The 21,919-nt window shown below is 46.1% G+C and overlaps 1 protein-coding gene across 2 annotated transcripts in view; it reads right to left on the reverse strand.

Moving 5' to 3' along the window:
• Positions 1-21,919, reverse strand: part of EPRS1 (glutamyl-prolyl-tRNA synthetase 1) — a 1,308,133-nt gene that overhangs the window by 1,208,610 nt on the left and 77,604 nt on the right. For both annotated transcript variants that reach the window (XM_069608586.1, XM_069608585.1), the window contains exons 2-3: positions 7,199-7,283; positions 6,272-6,371 (exon numbers count right to left, since the gene is read on the reverse strand). In XM_069608586.1, coding sequence (XP_069464687.1) covers positions 6,272-6,371; positions 7,199-7,283 — 185 coding nt within the window. The remainder of the gene's footprint in view (positions 1-6,271; positions 6,372-7,198; positions 7,284-21,919) is intronic.

Below are 21,919 nucleotides of genomic sequence, written 5' to 3' on the forward strand. Positions count from 1 at the left end.
CAGTTCCCACTCGTGACACGCGCGCAGCTCCCTGCTGAGCGAGTCGGCGATGGTGTTGCTTTCTCCTGCCAGGTGGAAGGGAACCAGGAACATCCCCTGGGCGACCGCCCAGTGCCACAGATCCTGTGCCTCCTTGGATAGGGCTGGGGATCTGGTGCCTCCCTGCTTCCGTATGTAAAACATTGTCGTGGTGTTGTCCATGAAGATCCGCACCACCTTGCCCTTGAGCGATGGGAGGAACGATTTGAGAGCCCAGAACACGGCTCGGAGTTCCAGGACGTTGATGTGCAGGAGCCTCTCCTCCGGGAGCCAGAGGCCTCTTGCATGGAGATCTCCAGTGTGGGCGCCCCAACCTTCCAGGGAGGCGTCCGTCGTCACAGTCTCCTGAAACGCCGGTGTCTGAAAGTCCTTGCCCGCCGTGAGGTGTGCTCGAACGCCCCACCAGTGAATCGCCCGCCGGAACACCTCGTTGAGGGGGACCCTGTCTTCGAAGGTGCCCGTCGCCTGTATCCAACGGCATCGAGAAATTCTTGAAGAGGGCGCATCCGTAGTCTGCAGAGGCGTACCAGGTAGATGCAAGAGGACATCATCCCCAGGAGGGACTTGATGGACCTCACCCTGGCCACGTCCGTGGCTAGCAGGCACTGCACTTTGCCTAGAATGGTCTTCGTCCGTTCTTCCAACGGGGCCGCCAGGCGCCTCACTGTATCAAGCTTCGCTCCCAGAAACAGGGCCACCTGCGACGGCACCAGGTGGGACTTCGGGTAATTTATGGCGAATCCCAGGTCTGCAAGTAGCTGGACGGTCCTCGCAGTGTGTTCGACGGCGAGTTCCCTCGTCCTTGAGCAGATGAGCCAGTTGTCCAGGCAGGGGTAGACGTGAATCCCCTGTAGGCGCAGCCGCACCGCCACTGGTGCTAGGCACTTGGTAAAGACCCTGGAGGCCGACTTCAATCCGAACGGTAGTGCTCTGAATTGGCAGTGGCGTCCCTGGACGACGAACCTGAGGAACTTTCGGTGACTTTTGAGGATGGGAACGTGGAAGTATGCATCCTCCAGGCCAACGACGATAGAAAGTCACCTTCCTCCAGCTGTCCCAGTACGTGCTGGAGGGTGACCATCCTGAACTTTTGTGATCTGATGTATTTGTTCAAACGACGAAGGTCCAGGATGGGGCGCCAGCCGCCCGTCTTCTTCCTGACGAGGAAGTACCTTAAGTACACCCCGCAGCCTCTTCGGGACAAGCTCGATGGCACCTTTCCTGAGCATCGCCCGTACTTCCAACAGCAGTTGCGGGACGTGATTTTCCTTCCTGGCCACAGGTTGAACGTGAGGGCACTTCTTCAGGAATTCCATAGATTGTCCTCTTGCCAGAGTATCCAGCACCCAACGGTCGGTGGAGATGGACTTCCACACGCTGACGAAATTCGTCAGCCGGCCTCCCACCGGGGTGCTTCGGTGGGGGCCCGAGACCACGGCCGGTTCAGTCCTGCTTGGAGGTGGTGGCCTTGCCGCCCTGGCCACCTTGCCGATGGCGGCGAGGCACTCCCTGCTTGCCGCGACCCCTGTAGGCCTCCTGAGACGAGGAGCGTGCCGCCTGGCGGTAGGACGACGAGCCACCGCTGGATCCCTTGGAGGCACCCTGTCTGCCTCCGGCGCTCCGAAAGGGCCGTCGTTGCTGAAGGGCTCCTAGGGCGCGGGCCGTCTCCGTGTCCGTGTCCGTTTTTATGGCTTGGAGGGTTTCGTCCACCGCCTTCCCGAACAAGTTGCTGCCGTCGAACAGCATGTCGAACACCCTGGTCTGGACGTCCTGACGGAAGTCGGTCGCCCGGAGCCAACCCCGTCGTCGTAGGCAAACACCGTTGCCCAGCTGGCGGAACCCGGTATCGGCAATATCGGTTGCCACCGTTATGGCGTGGTCTGACGCCACCTCGCCCTCTTGCAGTATTTCCAGAGCCTCGGACCTCTTGTCGTCCGGCAGGAAGTCCAATATGGGGGCCAGCTTAAACAAGAGCTCCCTGTCGTAACGGGCCACGATCGCCAGGGCGTTGGCCGCTTTGATCGTCATCGCCGACGAAATGACCCGCCGCCCCATGGCGTCCAACTTCTTTCCCTCGCCGTCCGGTGGGGAATTCGATGTCGAGGCTCCTGACCCCGCCGCTTTCTTCTTCGCCGCCGCCGAGACGACCGAATCTGGCGTTGGCTGGGCCCTGAGGCACAGGGGAGCGGTTTCGGGGACCCGGTACTTCTTCTCGTACCGGTCCCGTTTGGCTGGTGCCGTGGAGGGGTTCTTGAGAACCGACAGGCCCTCCTCCGAGATGTCATCGATTAGGGGCACCGCAATGACCGTCTTGCTCTTGGCCTTCCGGCGCTGATAGAGGAAACCTTCCTTTTTCTGCTCCTCTGGGCAGAGCTGGAACAATTCGGACGCCCTGGCGATCATGGCGTGGAATGAGCCAATCTCGTCGGGCGGCGAGGCCCGTGCGACGGTAGACGGGAGACCCGTTCCGTCGTCGTCGCCCTCAGAACCTGTCGTCGAGCCCAATGAACCGTCATCTCCCGACTCGTGGGAGGATGAGGAGGGAACTGTAGGCCTTACGGGGGCGAGCGGAGGAGAGGGTTGGGTCCTCCGTCGTTTGTTCTGAGGACTTCCCGACGGGCCAGGTTGCGGGTCCTCCGGCCTGGGCCGTGGGAATCCCGTCCTCATCTCAGAGCATAAGGACTGGATGGCAGACAAAATGGCCGCCGAGCCATCCTGAGGCCTAGGATCCGGCTGCGCCGGAAGGGAAGGCCGCTCTTCCTCACCATCGTCGTCTTCCTCGGTTTTCTCCCGAGGATCTTCCTGACGGGATCGAACCTTCTCGAATTGGACTTCGAGGTCCCTCACGGCCTCGGTCAGTTCCTCCTCCGAGGCTGACTCTGAGCTCGAGGAGGGCACCGTGCCCCCCCTCGCTTCTTCCATCATGGCGGCCACGACGATGGGCTGAAAAGAGGATTCCCTCCTTGGCGGCAGGGAAACTCTAGTCCCGGAGGCGGTGTCCGCTGGCGGTGTCTCTGCCGGCTTGGCCAGAGTTGCCGCGATAGCCTCGTTAGAGGCCTTCGCCTGTTGGGTAGGGGCCTTGACCACCTTAGGTGCGTCCCGGGCCCTCTCCTTCGGGGGAGGGGCGACGCCTCGCTCCCCCTCTTCCGAGATCGGACGGGGCTTCTCCCGAAGCTTACCCGGGGTCTCGGACTTCCTCTGCCCTGAACCGGAGCGTTGGCTCATGGTTGACGGTGCCGGGGAAGGGGCGCCCTGCCTGGCGACCGAAGAGCCCGACCTTTCGGCGCTCCCAGAGCCAGCGGACTCGCAGCACTTGGCCTGGTGTTGGGCCCCCGTCGCCGGGGCGCCCGCACAGGACTTAGAAGCCCGCTCGGACCCTTTCTTCTTCTTCTCACCCGTCGAGCCCTTCTCCAACCAGCTTGCGAGACGGGATCGACAGTCCCTCATGGTCCGCTCCGACAAGTTCTTGCAGAACTGGCAGTCCTTCTCTACATGAGTCTTGTCCCCATGAAGACAGAGGCATCGCAAATGTTCATCTTCCTTAAAAACATTCTGCAGCCCGCATCCAGGGCAGCTGCGAAACAGCTTGGGACCGGGTGACGAACTCGCATCCTGGGCCATCTCGAAGTAGGCCACGAATCTTCTGGAATCCTCCAAGAAGTTGATTCGACGAAATCTTCACCCTTGAGGGGCGTAGGAAAATCCTGCAACGGGTAGCCGTTAACGGGAGTAGAAACGGTGGAGCTTGAGGCACGATTAACCGAAAAAATGTGAAAATTCACCTGAAAAAGCGCAAAACACGCAGTAAAAGCTCGAGAGCTAAGCACGAGGACTCCCAACACATGAACGTGAGGTAAAAATCTGAAGATGGCTGCCAAAGGCGGGCTTAGGTAGAGGGCAGTCATTGGCTGTGGTCAGTACGACGCAGAGATCAGTGATTGGTTACTACTATGAAAGACAGATCAGAAACGAAACTGATATTGATTTTTTCTTTACCGAGGATTCCCAGCCTGACGACGGGGAAGATTCATGAGCATGTGAATCCATGCCAGACCCCATGCTGGAGAAACATGCTACCTCTTAGGAAATACCTTCTTGTTTTCCACTGTAAAAAGAACCATTTCACAATAGATGCAGAATATGGCCACCCTTTACATGCAGGCACCTCATCCACATGGGACGGGAACAAGAACAACTATTTGTACCCCATGGATTTCTCCAGATTTAAGGATAGCCATTCGAGCATCTGCCACGAGTCATGTGTACATGTATTTGTAATGTTCCTTATGAATTTAGACTTTTTTACCCTTAGTCATCATGTAAACAAGTGCAGATGTGCCACTAGGAAGACTCTTAAGCATACATCATGCCCTCTGCTGTCGGCGCCCCCTACGGTGCAGCTGATTCTCCCCATTTCTTGTGAGCGCAAGCTTCTTTTCTCCAGAATAGGCATGCTTTCGACAGGGTAGCAGTCTTTCTCCCCAACTTTCTCAATGGAGGTAAGCCGAGTGTAAAGTTTGTGTCCACTGGCAGGAACAATGCTCGCCACAGCATAACCTTAGGTGACCAGACCACCAACCACAAAGGTGCTGCTCTGCTCCCAATTAAAAAAATGCATTCATTGTCACAACTAGCAATCGCGTCCACGGCAGAGTCTATATTATGATAAAACTTAGGCCTTAGACCCCAACAGCTCCAAACGTAACCTCTGTATACCCACCTTGTTTGCTGACCCATGTCAACAGCCCTGCACCAGCTTCCTGTGGAGTCTCCAACTTGGTTAATCAAATCACAGAAGGAGGGCAGGGGCCATTTCCTTAAATTTTCTGTGGGTCTCATTGGGAAGGCAGTCAGCCCTCATGTGGTAAGGCATAGCACGGGCGGTAATGCAAACATGACAATTCTTTTACTACTCGGTCAAACATGACGTCCACCTTCTGATTTGGAATTGGCTCGGGCCTCCTGATTGCAGATGAATAAGCCAGCCTTGCTTTAAATAGTTCACAGAAGAAACACAAGCGCAATGCTTTCTCTATGCTATTCATAAGCAAAGTACTTTAAGTAGCAAACCTAAATGTGTTTGCATGGTAAATCTGATTTTTCCAAACAACCGTACACACCAAACACTGCACTTCAGCTCTCGTAAACAAATTAAAAGTGAAAGCAATGGTGCCACTGGTGCGTGACAGTCTGGTTATGAGATGGGAAGAGAGAATGTGGCAATCACCACATGGTTTCCTTCATCATTCTCGCCCTTGGTTAAAATAAAGCTCCAGTGTGGCACAACTGACCTACCACACCTTCTCTCCAAATCACAATATAGAAAGCAGCGACTGTTGCAAAAAATAGACTAGCAAAGAGTGCAGGATTGTACAGTGGATCAGATAAGACGACATTTGTATACCTTGAGGAGAAACGCCCATCACTGAGTCAGGGATTTCCAAAACTAGAAGTCATGGTGTAAGGAGGTCCCCAGTATAGCCAAAACAGTGCTCCTTGGCTTCCCTCTGCTCAACTACAGGTTGCTATTTTCAAGCTGTCAAACGAAACCTCCAAGAAGGGAGTGGAGTGCTTCATAAAATGAAATCTCAATGCAGAGGCAGAATAGTAAATAGTTGGATTGATAGCTAATGGTTTAAGTGTTGGCCTGCAACATGGAGAAAATCAGCACTTCAATTCCCAGCCAGGCCAATTCAGCCCTTCATCGTTTCATAGTTGATACAAGGAGCATCATTAACCGGGTAAAAATAGCAAAGCATTAATGACCTGGAGGGCTAACCATCTGGTGGCAATCGCCAGTTAGCCAGAGGCGATAGGCCAGAGTGAAGCGAGGCCCTCCACCAAGATAAAATAAAGAAATCTGAAACATTCATGGAAAGGAGACATACGCATTGGAAATTCAACAAATTTGCATAGCAATAGAACTGCAGGGCAAACAGAAGAAAACGGCACTACTGTCAAATGTCACCAGTACTACACGAAAAGGGGTCGTAATAATAATTGTTTTGGCTGTTTAACCAAGTGAGAGGTTTTTAAAAACCATGCTACAAAAAGCATTTAAGCATTGCTCTAAATATCCTGCATTAGAGAAGGAAGAGTAACAATGGGGCTGGTGGCATCAACTACCTAGCAGACTGACGGGCACAAGCAAAATCTGGTATTCTGCTACAATACATGAATAGATCACGGGTGGCAAAACGAGAACACAACATCACAGGTGGCTACTACTTACCTCAGTACGTTCCAACAGGTTTGAGCCATATAAGGCTGAAGGCGCTGCCGTTCTGGCAAAGTATCGGACTATGGAATTCACATCACTGAAGCTGATATTGCTAAGAGACAAACAAAAAATAAAAACGCCTTAACTTCTGATGTTGACCAGTACTATTTATGGAGGTTCCAAATTAATGTACAATTAATTCTTACTAAAAAGTGCCACATGGGAAAGCCTGCAATTACCACTGGTTTAGGCAGTTGTGACGTTTCCTTTATCACAGGTCACCCTAAACGCATGCATATTCCGAGAAAACTACATAGAAACAAACACTAGCCCGATGTGCTGCACTCCCTATTGACCATACTTTGTGCATATTTTTACCCTGGCTGTCACCTATCATGAATTAAAAGCTCCTTGAAAATGCAGGTATTCTCCTTTCCACTAAAAATACACACCCATCAGGATTTTGCAAAGATTGTGTTACACCTTAGGTCCACTTAATGCTACATGAAAATACACAAATGGAGACCACGGCCTTTCAAGGGATCTTGCGCAACAGTATACTATAGAAGTCCCAAATGTATGCTGGCAGTGGATTTCTAGGGGGAACTGTTGGAAGGAGTTGCCACCAGTGTCTGCAAATCCCCGGACCACCAAGCCCACTTCCTTGCTAGAATGCCTCGTGGTATTTTTCACAAGGCGTTACACCTTCTATGAATGTCCTCCTGGCTGCTGTGAACGCTTCCACCACCTCAATCAACACATATCTAAAGCTGTGCAAGACTACATATTGACCCTTCCTTGCACACTTGGTACACCAAGGTTACACTCCAAATCAACTCACCCAGGGTGTTGCTTCACACGATGCAAATGCTAGTAGCTTTTTAAATGCGTTAACACCGTTTATTTTGTGCTAAGCCAACTGACTAGAAAGACACTTACTCTGGTACCCTTAAGATGTTCTCCTTTCCTTCTTCAACTGAAACGTTGACGTTGCCTTTCACATGCTCTGCAGCCAACAAGGCTCCTGGAAAAGAAAGAAATGCTTAGGCAGAAATCAGAGGGGGTTGGGCTGAGGCTAGGAATGGAAAGGTTAGTGTGCTTCCTCCATGGCAACTTGAATTCACACATTCACTTCCAACCAATTCACACTCCTTCACCCATTCTTATCCAAGCCCCTAGAAAGGATCATCCACTCCCAAGTCTCTTCTTTCTTGACCTAGACCTTATCCTACATTCAGACTTCCCTCCTGCCCAATTGCGGAAATTGCACTCTTGCATGTCTCTAACTCTCTTCTTACTGGCCGGCACAAACTCTCCTCCATACTTCTCCTTGACCTCTGGGACTTGCAGTACTGTGGGCCACCCAACTCCTTCCTCCCTTGGCTTTACTGGATCTGTGCTCAGCTGGTTTCAATCTTCCCTTTCTGCTCGATCTTGCTCTGTCTCTTTGGCAGGTCACCTTTCCTCTCTTCCTGTCCACTTCACTATGGCGTCCACCAGAGCTCTGCCCTAACCTCCCCGCTTCCCTTTACTCTATCCACTCCGTCAATTTTGCCGACAACCTTCATTTTTCTCCAACAGCAAGTCGCTGTTACTTGCAACCTTCATCGTGCAAAACCTTTTTTCTTTCCATGTTTCTAAACTACTAATTTCTCTCATACCGACTACTACTCAGCTCTCTTAATTGGTATTCCTGCCTCTCACTTAACGTCTATACATTCAATCTATAATTCTGCTATATGCATGCTCTTTCTACGATCCCCCGCTCTTAGATCTCTTCTTCCCTCAGATCATGCTTTTTTCCTCCCCTTTAGTCTCATTTGCTTTTTCATGTTCTATCATATCTAAGTGTCTCCATGGTCTCACACCTTACCTTTCCTCCCTAATTTCCTTTTATTCAACCACTCTCCCTCATTGTCAGTCCAGCTTCCTACTCAACATTCCTAAACGCACATGTGCGTCCTCTCCCTTCTATTCTCTTTCACTCTTGGCACCCAAACATTGGAATTCTCTCCCTCTTGCGGTTCGCTCGCCACATCACACCACACCTTCGGTACCCGTGAGAAAGATCATCGTTTTTCCCTCTTATCCGATACCTAGTTTTTCTTTGCTGTTGCATTTTTTGGTCTACCGCCTTTTATTGTACCACATTTCTAATTGTGCAAAGCGCTTTGGCGAAAGCCCTATATAAATTATAATAAATACAAATATACAGAAATAGTTTGTCCAGGTAGGCAAGTGGGGCTAAGGCACATTGGCAGAGGGTGCATTTGTAAGACCCCTGTAGGGGCGAACCATTTTCTGGTAGCAAACCCCCCCCCATACCCCAACATAACCAAGACAACATGTCAGACTCAAGGGAGACCTGCGATTGATACTGCAGCGATAGGAAATTACAAGAGATAAGGGCTTGGGACACTACAAGTGCTTAGGCAAGCACCATTAGAATATAATACAGTGTGGTGCACACCCTTCAATTAGAAACAGTAATCAAATCAATTATCGGTTTCGCTTTTTTCACGTACTAGACTCAATGGGCAATTTACCAGTTAACTATAAACTATTTACGATTGAAGTCGTCAGTCTTTATAGATCTATCCCTCATGAGGGTTTAAGTGCTAAAGAATGGCTGCTTCTCAAACAGGAGTCTAAATGAGGCAAATAAAAATGTATTAGAACTGCAAAAAATCTTGTACAACAATTATTTCAGTTTTGACAACAAGTACTGCGTGCACATTTAAGTCTATGGGTTCAGCAGCTCCTACATGCGCTAATATTTTCTTGAACTTTGACTATTCATGTTTTGCAGAATAAGATCTGGAACTCCCAATTAAACAGTATAGATACATAGACAACATCTTTGGTGTGGATCAATTGTTGGAACATTTTCAAATGCATCAATAGTATCGACCCTAGGCTACAATTCACGATCAATATAGCAGATCCATCCATCAAACTTTTTATAACAAAGGGCTCTTAAAAAAAAAACAATCAAGAAACAGACAGATCATTGCCCAAGATAGAACACTACACCATCTCCGCCACACACACCCCTAGTTTCTCATTCAAAAAAGTTATATCCCTCGACAAGAATTGGATATTGTCGAAGTAACAAATCTGAATACACAAGCTACATTAGACACCCAGAAAGAAGACTTAACCGTGATTGAACTATGGCATGGGTAACTATCTTGAACAGTCTATTCATTTGTCATTCATCCATGATACTAAAATAATGTTATTTCATTTTGCCAGAATAATCCATGCAGGACATTTTACTTTGTCCAAACCACCAAAATTAGATGCAACGAACATCACTAAACCATGAGACTAAAAATTGCTTTTCACCTTCCTGAAGACATTAGGGAATCAATCACAAAGTAACACAAATACAAGTATGTGTCCTAGAGGTAGTATCTAAACCTAAAAGGAGGAGACAATTATGAGAGATTACTGTCTCAAAACAAGACATTTTGGATTGATTTTGTAGACCCATTAATTCCCAAAGGTCTAAATGACTCATGAGCTGCACATTTATTTATAAATTGGTGATTTCTATTGGAGAACTTTAGATCTTTCCGTCAAACAGCAACACTCTGTGTAATGGTTCGGATTGTAAAATTGCACCACTGAAACATTCTGTAGTTTTATTTGGATTTTTATTTAATGCTGATCAAAGATTAAGATATGAAATGTAGACACGAGCAACATTCTGAGTAATTGTTTGGATTGTAAAACCTAGATCACTGAAAGTTGTATTAACCTTCATTCGATTTACGAGTCTTTAGGTAAAATACAATATACACAATGCAATAAAATATATCAAATTTAAAAATTTCCAGCACAAGCAGATCTTATTAAAACATATACAATATGTTCCCAGGAATACCTTCTGAGACATATCCAGCTGTTATACATTAAGACAGATTAAGATGCAGCATAGTTTTGCATGTAAATTAACAGTTATTCAAAGTCATTGTCCAAATTCCAGATCATATTACAAAATTAAAATGCCAGTACAGCGAGTACCACATATTTTTACCCTCGTCTTGGCCTCCCTTGCGATTACCTGTGGGTCGTCCCAGTATTGCGTGAGAAACCTGAAGTTGTCTCACCTGCTAGTCCCAGGGGATCGGACATCCAGTTGGCCAGGATACGCCCATCGCTTTTGGATCTAGTTCCTGGGGGTGGACCAGTGCGGAGGATCACCTGGATGAGGGGTCTGCAGGGAGTGGAAGTGGGACACCAGATGGCAAGACACAGTATTCCTTTTTCTGTAACACCTTTACCCCATCATGCCAGGTAGGATACTTATTGAACCCCGCCCCCTTTTCCAACCCAAACACTTTCCCACGGACAACTCCCTGTGAGTGAAAACAGACTAACACCCGAGTTGTATAACCGATGTGTCCCGATACAATGGTTAGGCAGGACCAGGCAATTACTGACCATTACACACACTTTACTTCCATCTCCCTTCCCACACAGATCAAAGTCAGAGCACGAAAACACACTGAGCAAGGCAAAGCACACGAGGAAGCAGCAGTTCCAAGATGGCAGTTTGATAGAAGACGGAAGAGGATTGCAAGGAGGGAAGTGCCCTTGACCTTTTCACTGAAAGACTGCATCTTTCATGAGCCTTCGAGAAGAGGAAACGTAAGACCTGGAATTAAAGCTGAAAAATCCTGCATCGTGTCGGAGGTCCCCGGGGTTCTCCCGCTTCGAGTGTAGGTGGGGAGAAGGGTTTGCCACTGTGGTACCGTCCTTGGCTCCTACAACAAAGCAGCACCAGTGAAGTCAGCACAGCCAGTGAGTTTGGGACACCGATACCAGACCGGGCTGTGTGGGAACAAAGGTTGCAAGCAGCAACATTGTATGAAGATTATTAAAACAGCGGATGAGTGAATGAACTTTGAAGCCAAGATACAATACCGTAGACAGAGTAGTCCGGAATCATGTGGGTGCTCAATCAAAAGCCTCAGTTAGGTATTCAACTGAAAGGGTGCAAACGTTAAAAGAAAGAATTGTGAAATCAAAGTGGTCCTGCAACGGGTCAAGCCAAACCCTGCGCACATTCGAAAGTCTTCAATACTTGATGTAAAATTGACATTGGTCCGAGCCCAGCTAAAGGAGACTAATTGTGTTGAAGGGATCTGAGCCTAGCTGAGGGAGATCCAGGGTGAACCGCGAGTCACCCAAAAAATAATAACCTACGATAAAGCCTGTGCAGAACTTAGTGTCAAAATGATCGGAGCCTGGCTCAGGGGGATACGGGGTGATTAGTGAATCACTCGATGTTCTTTTCCCATGTGGTGGTCAAAATACCATAAATTTAGTTTTGTTGATATTGATTTCTAGGCGCAGGTCGCCACATTGATTATCAAAACACTGGAGGGAAGCGTGTAAGCCTGCCGGGGTTGTTGCAAGGAGTATGGCGCCATCTGCCTAAAATAGCACTATAATTCTATCATCCCCGAGACGGGGTGCATCTTGAGCAGATGACACAAGTTCCTCTATGATGCAGTTGATGTAAATGCAAAAGAGTAGAAGGGCCAGAACACAACCCCGTCCGTCACATCTAGCTACATCCAATGAATTGGTCACATCACCTGCTACACTATAAACGTACCACCGCTGTGTTGTTACTATATAGGTGTTGGAGCGGTTCCAATACGTGTTGGAGCGGTTCCAGTAGTCTATCACAGATGTGTTTGGCCACCAATACCTGCCATAGCCGCCTCCTGGTTACGCTGTCAAAGGCAGCCTTTGGGTCAACGAAGGCTACCTAAAGTCTTGCCTTCCGCGAAAATGTGGTGTACTTCTGTACAATCAAATGCAGGCAAAATTCCTTTTCCAGCATGCACAATCCGGATTGAAAGCCTGCCTGTCTGTGATAAGTAAGCCTTTGTCGTCTGCCCAGGCCTGTATGTGCTGCAAAAAGGCCTTCACATAGATCTTACCAGAGCTGTCCAGCAGGGATACCAGGCGGTAATTTTCAGGCTTGTCCCTGCCCCCCTTTTTATATATAGCCACTATTTCTGCCATCTGCCACGATCTGGGTACTTCATTTGTTTTGAGCGAGGCATTAAAAAGCCTCAATAAACTTGGCCCCCATATTCACAATTGCCCTGCATATAAATCCACCAGGATTCTATCAGGGCCAGCAGCTTTCCCACCGGTTTGAGACCTGATGGCATCCTCAACATCCTTTAAGGAAAGCTGGAGGCGTTGGAACCGACCCCCGGCTATCATATCTTCAGTCGGGCAATGGGTCAACATTCCTTAATGTTCTTTATATAATACCTCAAAATGGTCCTGCCAAGAGTCTGGGGTTATGCAGTCATGTATTGCGATATCACCATCTCGATCCTCATCTGCGACTGCTTTCCAAAAACCTGCAGAGTCCTGTTGGTTAAAAGCATCCAGCATTTCTCACCATTTATTCTCCAGGAAGTCTTTTTTCTTGTTCTTCAATATGGTTTTATAATTATTTTAGTTCCTGTAACTCCATCTCCTGTTTCAACTTTATATATATTTCCAAGCCTTTAATTAGCTTCGCTACAGTGCCCTTCTTAATCATGGCTTTAGAGCTGACCACCCATGGCTCAATCGCTTCTTTATCAACTCCACAGCCATTGGTAGCAAGTTGTTCAATATCTGTGATGTCGTCTCTATATAGACACTGGGTATGCATTCTCTCAATTCCAAGGTCCTCCATTTTACTGACCTACGGGCATGGCCTGTGATCGTTATGTCACTAGTCATAGTGGAGTACAATACCATCGAGACAGGGGTCATTTTAAGTGATAATACCAATGGTCTACGGTCGCTGTCTTGTCTTTCAAGGACCTCAAACTCCTGAACAAGAGTCCATTCATAGACTCAGATCAGTACATATTCAATCCTCGACTTGACCTTTGGCCCATAATATATGGTTTGCTGGCTGGTCCTTTCTAAAAACCCCCATTGCAGGGACTCAGGTCAAGGCCATTCATTTTATTTTCTTTGTATATGGTTAAACCTTTACAAAATTCATACAAAAATGCTGAACATTTCATAAGAAACGTTAAATTATTTTACTTTTGTAAAAGGACAGTAAAAAGCAAAATAAAGCAAGCATTAAAATACAAAATCTCTAAGTTCTTTCCATTAAAATCACCCTAGCAACCTTATCACAAAGTGCATACGTATGTTCAATACAGGTTAAATTTAAAATATAATTTTCAGGACAAATCCATGTTTATCACCAAGTCAGAGATCAATGTACATTCAGATTTCCGAAATCGGACCACAGCCGATTGCAGAGGAATTTTGTTGTCAAAAAGCATACGTTTCAACAACAGGTCCAAATCTACATTTGAGGGGTCGGACACAGATTAAAACTACAATATCGCCCCTGCAACAATGCAGGACAACCAATTAAAAGATGTCTTAAAGTCTCGATAGCATGGCTGCTCTTACAATGTCTGCACACAATTGTTTATTCAGGAGGCTTTGCTCTAGCTGAAATAATCTCTCCAGTAAGTAAAACACTGAAGTGAAATCTCATGAATGAGTTCCTCTACCCTTTCGGCGGAAAGGAGTTAAGATACGGTTCTGGAGTACCCAAACATTTATAATAAGATACCATATGGCCATACAACTTGTATTGTGTGAGTTTCTGCATTGTGCTAGCCCAATCACAGTTCTGTAACAATAACTTTACTCTTTTTGGGTTGAGTAAAAGAGTGCTAACCAGGGCCCCCACACTGTTCAGTAAGGTTTTACATATTTCAACCAGTTTTTTTCATAAATACTGAATTAAAGGTGCCCTGGATGAGCAAGGTAGACAAATCATTGTACAAATTATTTCCATTGTTAGTTACTTACAATGTTATGCAGAAGCAACAAACATTTCCATTCAATAATGCTTGTTAGTGATTGCAAACCCAATTCATATCGAATGGCCACTAAAGGAATACAATTCGGTAAACAGTAAAACATTTTTCGCAGAATATGCGATTCCAATTTAATTGGGTCAATTTTGCCATGAATGAATGGAAATTCCATGCCATATGTAATTTTGGGAATGATCTTTAGTTTATAGTATCTCGGGAGCGGAAGACAAGAAAAAGCCCCAAATTTACAATCGATTATTCTCATTTGGATAATTCATGTTTTAATTTTCATCCTGTAGTGGTTAGTGGTTAATGTACAGTTTGGAGTATCGTTAACAAACAGACTGAGGTAAATCATACTGTGTCTAATTTCCAGCTTCGTCTCATATATAAACCAGTTTTTCTTATATTGCTTTTTCTTCAAAGTGAGGCATAGAACATTTGGCTTGAGAGCATTAACCGCTAAACCATTTTCTGTCATGTAAACAAGGAAGGCATTTAACAAGCGCTGGAGCCTCAAAGGTTTTCTATCAAAACGAAGATAATCGTCGGCATAGGAGCACCAACTCATTTTTTTGCCTTCCGGAGATGGCTGAACAAAAGCAGCTTTCTGCAAGCATGGCCCAATGTCTACCGTATATTGTACAGGGTTGGAGCGAAAATACATCCCGGTCTTAAACTGTTAAAAGTTTTGATTGGAGTAGAAAGAAGACCAGCATTATTTAGTCGAATCTGGACACTCAAGCCTTCGTGAAGGTGTATAAGAACCACCAAAATCTCTGATGGCATGCCCATTCTAGCCAATTTGGCCCATAGGTTCTCACAAATCACTAAATCGAACGCTAGAGAAAGGTCCATGCTTGATAGATAGACCGGCATCGCACCCTTTTTCCAACCAATCTCTTGTAAAAGTGTCATCAGCAGACCTCCCGCCATTGTACCCATCTTTTTCCTAAAACCAAACTGCGCCGAGGACAAGATGGAGTTTTCAGATGACCATTTTTTGATTTGCAGGAGGATAAGGCTAGCAACATTTTTTGAGTCAATCTAAAAGCGCAATGGGCCTATAATTCGAAGGTAAAGATCTATCGCCCTTCTTATATATGGGCACAATAAAACATATTCCAAGACTGAGATCAATTTGTGCGGCCTATGTCTTTAAATAAAATTGCCATTGCTTTGGCCCATGTATCCGGATCCCCTTTCATTAGAATATTTGATAAACCATTAGGTCCCGCCGCCCTCGATGGACTAGATAGTACAATTCTCTCCCGTATTTCTGCAAAAGAGAAATCACATTTCCATTGAACATTGCCTAAGGTTTTAATGTGAACGGACCCAATACAGAGATTCGAGATGTGTTTTGCCCAGACCTGTTCATTGATTGGATTGAGGGTACTCTCGAGGCTGGCGACCAGCGTTCAATTGACCAAACGCCAAAATTGGCGTGCTGAATAATGGGTCAACGCAGAAAGCATTTCTTCATTGTCAGCCTGATACATACTACCTTTATGACCCCTCAACCAATTTTTATACAGTTGTTTCAAATACCTTGCACCATCACTCTTAGCCGCTACAGAAATTTGTACAGATTTTAAAGTTCTTTACAATCTGCGAATGATATTCTTAACTTGCCTCACATTAGAGTCATAGTTATAGTTATGGGTATGCACTTTTGAGACTTTTGTCTTGAGTGCCATTTTCACAGAATTATTGATTAGCTTTTTTAAATACCGGCCTACATTTACTTGAGAAAATCTCACCTGTTTATCTTCATATGATGTCGAAATATAATAATTTCAGAAAAGCGAATTACAAGCATCGACATTATCCGCATGCCAGATGATCCTGTTCCTGCCCTGATTAGGAGCAAGATCAGTCGGCAAATAGACAGGAATCCCGATTTCTCTTACAGCCAGCAAGTCCAGCTCCAGCATTCCGTGATCACTCCTCAAGGTTCTACAAATTTCAAATTTTTCCACTAAATGGAATAACACTTCTGAAACAAAAATGTAATCAATGGCAGAGGCCCCGTCACCAGAAAACCAAGTTATATAATCAATCTCATCCCTTAACGGCTGGTGCAATGATCTCAAACCCCAAGATTTGAAAAACAGGTTCCACAATTTTGAATCAATTTTCTTGTCCAGTAAGCGGAAATAAGAATCATTTCAGCAAGGCCTATCCAGAATTATGTTTGCAGGCACTACATGTGGCTCTTCTGTGTCATCCATCAGAGATTTCATATTAGTATTTAAATCCCCCATAACCATTAGTTGAACCCCTGGATAGAGCAAAACACAATTTTCCATAATTGATTCCATTTTTACAAGAAGAGTATGTAGATCATGCCCTGGGATCCAGTAAACATTCCATAATAAGATAGGGGACATATGGGGGTTGTCTTTCATCCCCAACAAAACAGCCAGCGCAAATGTAGATTCTCTATAAGTTTCTCTCACATGTATGCCACAATTGATCTTGATAGCTGTAAAGATACCACCTGATGGGCGACCTACCAAGCCCTTTGTAGCTTGCAGGTGTACATACTCCTATACATCGAATTGTACAGGGCTGGTCATCCAGGGTTCCTGGATGCAAATTATATGTTTTGACTTGAGTTTGCGGCAAAGCTCGATGGAGGACAAATGGGAATGCCCTCTCGAGTTCCAACAAATTAAAGAAAGGGTATTCTCTGTACCTAAGAGTGCTGTTTCAGTGATGCCAGCTTTGAGATCGAGTCTCGTAGACTCAATGCCAACCATCTCCAGCTTGTTTCTTGTTCTGGTACATTCTCTGTAGTTTTGGCTGTTTTGAGTGGCCTGGAGACATCGTTTATGGCACAGTCAGCAAGTTGTTGCGACCCATCACTAAAAATGAGTACGTCAAATCCTCTTCTGTTAAATTGATCCAATTCAGCTAATAATTTCTGAAACACCAACTGTGAATGGAAGACCACCCTCACATGATCAAAACATTGGGGATTAATAAAATCTACCCTCTTGATGTCAGATGATGCCAATCCGGCCAAAGAGGGTATATCATTAATGAGGGTTAGAATTCTATTTCTATTCAATACCGGTTGCCTGCCACAATCAAAGAGGAGGTAAAGGAGAATGCTGGGGAAGTCCAGATGGCACGGCTTCCTCCACACTACATCGCTCAGATCGGTTTCCGTTTGCCTTGAATCCGCCACCCCCAACATTGTTGGCGGCTTAGCCACCGGAGCCCAAGAAGCTTGGGAAGGTCTTAAATCGGCAGCCCCCGATGGCGCGCTGGGTAAAGGATCCGGGATGCTAGGCCCTTGAAATTCATCCCTGGACTTAAATGTTTTGGCTATTTGTCAGTTTAATGGAAAGGCAGTGGACGGCTTCTCTAATAATTTCTCTCTCGCCTTCGGGCTCTGCCCCTCCTTACCTACTACCAATTCTACCATTTCCACCGATTCTGGAGCTCTATTAGTCTTATCACTATTCAATTGGTTCCTAAGCGCTTCTTCCACAGCATTACAGTATGCAACTTATCTGCAGTGCCACCTCTTTCTCTCTGTGATGCCGCCAACACTGGTTTCTGAGGTAAGGTAAGGTAGGGTAGTCTCCCTTTTTTCTACATCGGCTGCAGACTTCTTCGGCGCCAATGTTGAATCAACTACAAGGTTCTTTCCCACCAGCAGCAATTCTACACCCTTTTGTATTTGTTGCACAACCTCTATCTCTCCTTTCCCCATTTCAAGATCAATTACTTCTATTGATGTTATAGGATTAGAATTGGTTAGATTTGCTCTGGGCTTAGAAAAAAGTCTGTATGTTTCTTTCTGGGGCAAACAAGTAGGAGGCTTTTCCATTGGTTTCGTCCTATCTCCCCCTCAGGGTCTACAGAGTTCTTTGAAATAGAGGCACAACCCTTATTTCTCGAACTTCGTTTATGGGTCATTTTATTTGACAAGAGATTAGTTGGAGTGGAGTAGGCAGCATTGTGATTACTTAGCGGCTCATTCCCTTCCATCGTTACCAATTGTACTTGTTCTGCTTCATCCCTGATAAAATTTCTCCAGGTGTGCTTTGCAAATTTGTTGCAATTAATTTGTGCGTAGGGAGGGACTTTTTTTAAATTTGTCTCAGTTTTTGGAATGGTTTGCTTTTTTTGGGCAATTGAATCATTCTTTCCGCCCGTAAACATCTTTGTTTGGTGTGAGGGATCAGTCTCCGACACTTTAGACGACAGAGAAGGGGAAGTAAGTGGTGGAGCCACACTGTAGGCTTCCTGGGCACTCAGTTCTAATTTGTTGTTAAGGTTGTTAGCTGCTGGCGTTTCCGACGCCAGCAAATGCGAAGTCAGTTCTATGGTAAGTGATTCCATGATTTCCGAGGTTTTTTTCGACTGTATTAGATGACGCTCAGACAAAATCCTCAATTCTGTAAAGCCCAATGAATGTATTTTTAATTCGTCTAATATTTGCCTCAAAAGACCGGGAACAGCCTGATTATGAACCATGTTCTCTCCCCCAATTTCCAATTCCAGTAAGGTTGAGTTTTCCTGAATATGCTGGGAGAGATTCTGCAAGTCAGTTTCCGCTGAAAAGAAAATCAGGCGGAGTCTCTAGAAAGGAAGATAAAGGTACAATATTTGCATTTTTCTCTGGGATGTTACCACAAGCATAAGCTTGAAGCTACATCTTGCTTGTATGCAGCATAACCACCGGTAGAAAGCATGGAAGTGTGCCATTGCCACCCCCTCCAACAGCATGGAATCACTTGGTTCAGGAGGAGAGGGAGGCAGGGGCACTCATTGCCATGCATAGTGTATTTTTAACCGGTGTAAAAATTAAAAGGAGCTGACAATATGTCATCGTACATTCTCAGCCCCTGATCTTTAGAGCTCCTCATTATGGGGCGGATAGGTTGGGACGGTTATAAACGTATTCAAAACTGTTACGTCTTCTAGACTTTGTGATACGTGATTTGACGTACAAATTATAACTTAAGCATCCCGCACCACACAGCCAAGAAGTACCTATAACGCACAGATCACAGAACTAGATACGTCTGCAAGCACAATAAAGACTTTCTCTCACAATAACTGGCAGATTGCAGGTACCTCCCACATAAGCTCAGAAAGCACCTCACAGACTAAGGTGTTTCGAGACGGAGAGCGCCGCCGCCCGCCAACTCGCCAGCCCAACAGCCGTAACAGGCAGGCACTTCTGGCTGGCACTTCCGCTCGGGCCATTAATGACTCTGGCAGTTTGAACCGAAGAGGCGTGTGTTCTAGTGGCCGGGTTACTATCTAGTCTTGGGATACCCCATGCTTCATCTTGATCAGACCCAAGCCCATCCAGCTCTGAGAGGTTCAAACTGTAAATTAAAATCCCCATAACAAGCAGGTTTGGCCCTGGGCTTTTGGCCTTCCAGCTGAGCACACACTCCCGCAAAAGAATGCTAGTGACCGAAGCTTTAGCTAAAGTGGGTCTATTATAAAAGGTTGAATAGCAGCATTCGACACAGATTTTTTAGGCTCAATTGCTGCAAGTCCGGGGATCCAGTATGCAGCTGCTCGGCACACCCAGTTGAAATCTGCCTCCACCCAAACAAATAGGCCTCCATACGGTCTCCCCTTGGTGCCTTGCCAAGCAGAAATGAAGGATTGGTATCCCCGTACCCTAAGCTCTACTAAAGACCATGTTTCCTGTAGGCACATAACACTATGGGATTCCATAAAAAGTTACACCATTGACAGTCAATGAGATGCCTCTTCAACCCTGCTATATTCTAGCTCAGGAATTTATGGGCGTGTAGTCAGTCCACAACCTCTGAATCTGCCACAGCCACTTTTTACCAACGACTGTTGTACTAGGGGCACAGTTACCTGTATTTATCCTCTCGCCTTGTGTTATGTGGGACGGAATATTAGGCTGGATTATGATGTTGGAGTCCAAGGGGGAGGGGAGTGGTACGTTATAAGCGCAATCAACACTCCCCTCCCCCCCCCCGATCTCTGAAAAAAACCTGAATATAATAATTTACATCTGCAGTTTAATATGTCCTCATGGATCACAGCAAAACTGCCCCTTTTGTTGCAAAACCATTGAGTTACTTTATTAATAAGGCCATCCTGTGTTTCATCAATATTCAATATTCTGTGGGCATAGTACAATACTACAAATGGGTCTTTGTTATTGCCCCTCATGAATCCCCCGTCACCACACCCTTCGCTCTGCATCCATGGAGCATTTTGCGGTAGGTGAGGGGGGGGTTGGGATGTCGAGGAGTGGTTGCTGCTCAGGGCCTACCTGTCTGCCTATACCGCTCTTCTAACATAATTTTTAATGACATCATTGATTGGGCGCACCCACTCCTCAGGCTCCCTTGTACCAGGAGGCCTACCAGATGGGCCAACAAATACAACACTTGGACTTTTAGTTCTCTCACCCACCGGGCGAACAAACTTAAAAATTGTTTTTTTTAAGTTTAGCTGCTTGCTTGCCCTTGAAAATGCATTGTACTTCCACCCAGCCCCCTCTACCCTTTCTCTCAGGAGCTTTACTATCTATTAGGTTCAAAACTGTATTTTAGGGATTTTATTTCCAGTCTCAACTCTGCTAAACACAGGTCCTCTAAGGGCCCATCTGTACTTATACCTGCACTTATCCGTTGCATGGATGGGTCCATATCCAGAGTCACCGCACCCTGGTCCCCCTTGATGGCAAACAACTTCTGCTCTTGGGCTTCCATTGGATAGGTGCCTTCCGTTGCTTAGAACCACCCCTTAGCTGGGATCAGCCTTTCCCAGAGCCTCTACTCTTCCAGACTTCCTCATGACTTGCTTCGGTGCAGACTTTATCTGCTTTTTTTACAGCTTCACTGAGCGCAGAGAATCCATTGTTTAGGCGTATAGGTGGGCAACTGAGGGCCCTGTGTGCCTGTTTGCATCAGAGTTGTCTGACCTATGATAAGGGTACCACTCAACTTCCAAGTCATTGTAGTCACCTTGATGTGTGCGCTTGATAACATGACCGTGCTGGGTTGTTAATACTCATCTTACCATCTTACCCACTGGGAGCTGATAATTCCCCCCCCTTCCTGGCCCAATCATGTCCCAGTTTCATAGGAGACCAGTGACTACTTCTGGAGAGCACCGCCCTTGCATATTTTGTTCACCGGGGGTTGTTAGCACTCAGTGTGATCTCCCCTCTCCATTATATTCTCATCAGCCCCCGTAATAACACAGTTGGAAGCAACCACTCTCGGTGGTGGCACCGAGTCTCCGTCCTCATGTAGTAAATCACAGATCATCAATGTGTTTAAACATGTATAATTTTTTTTACCCTCTCCCTGGGGAGGCCGGGGCATCTCGCTTCCTTTTTGACATGGCTCTGGCAAGAAATGATTAGTTATTATAAAGTGCAAAGCAATAAAGGTGCAATATAATACAGTGTGTTGCAGCCAACTCTGGCTCCGCCACTAAGCCAGTATTCCCAGTACAAAGAACTTGCAGTAAGGGTTTTCACAATTTACCATATCGGCACAGTTCTAAGGTGCTTAAGTGCTAGAATGCACAAATGCTATTCTACCTCAGCAACCTTTGTAACCCTTTGCTGCCTAATATGTAATAGCAGAACTGGTAAAGTGGCAATACAACACCTATCAAACAGTTAATACAGTAATCTAATTAGAACAAAAAAAGATACACATAACAATGCACCTGTATTCTAAACATATGGAAGTTGCATGGTGCTAGAAAAAGAGGCAAACATAACTGAAACACCTTTGATAGCCTTTGTTAA

This window comes from Ambystoma mexicanum, chromosome 4q (genome assembly GCF_040938575.1).
Source record: "Ambystoma mexicanum isolate Mex_15411 chromosome 4q, UKY_AmexF1_1, whole genome shotgun sequence".
NCBI lineage: Eukaryota > Metazoa > Chordata > Amphibia > Caudata > Ambystomatidae > Ambystoma > Ambystoma mexicanum.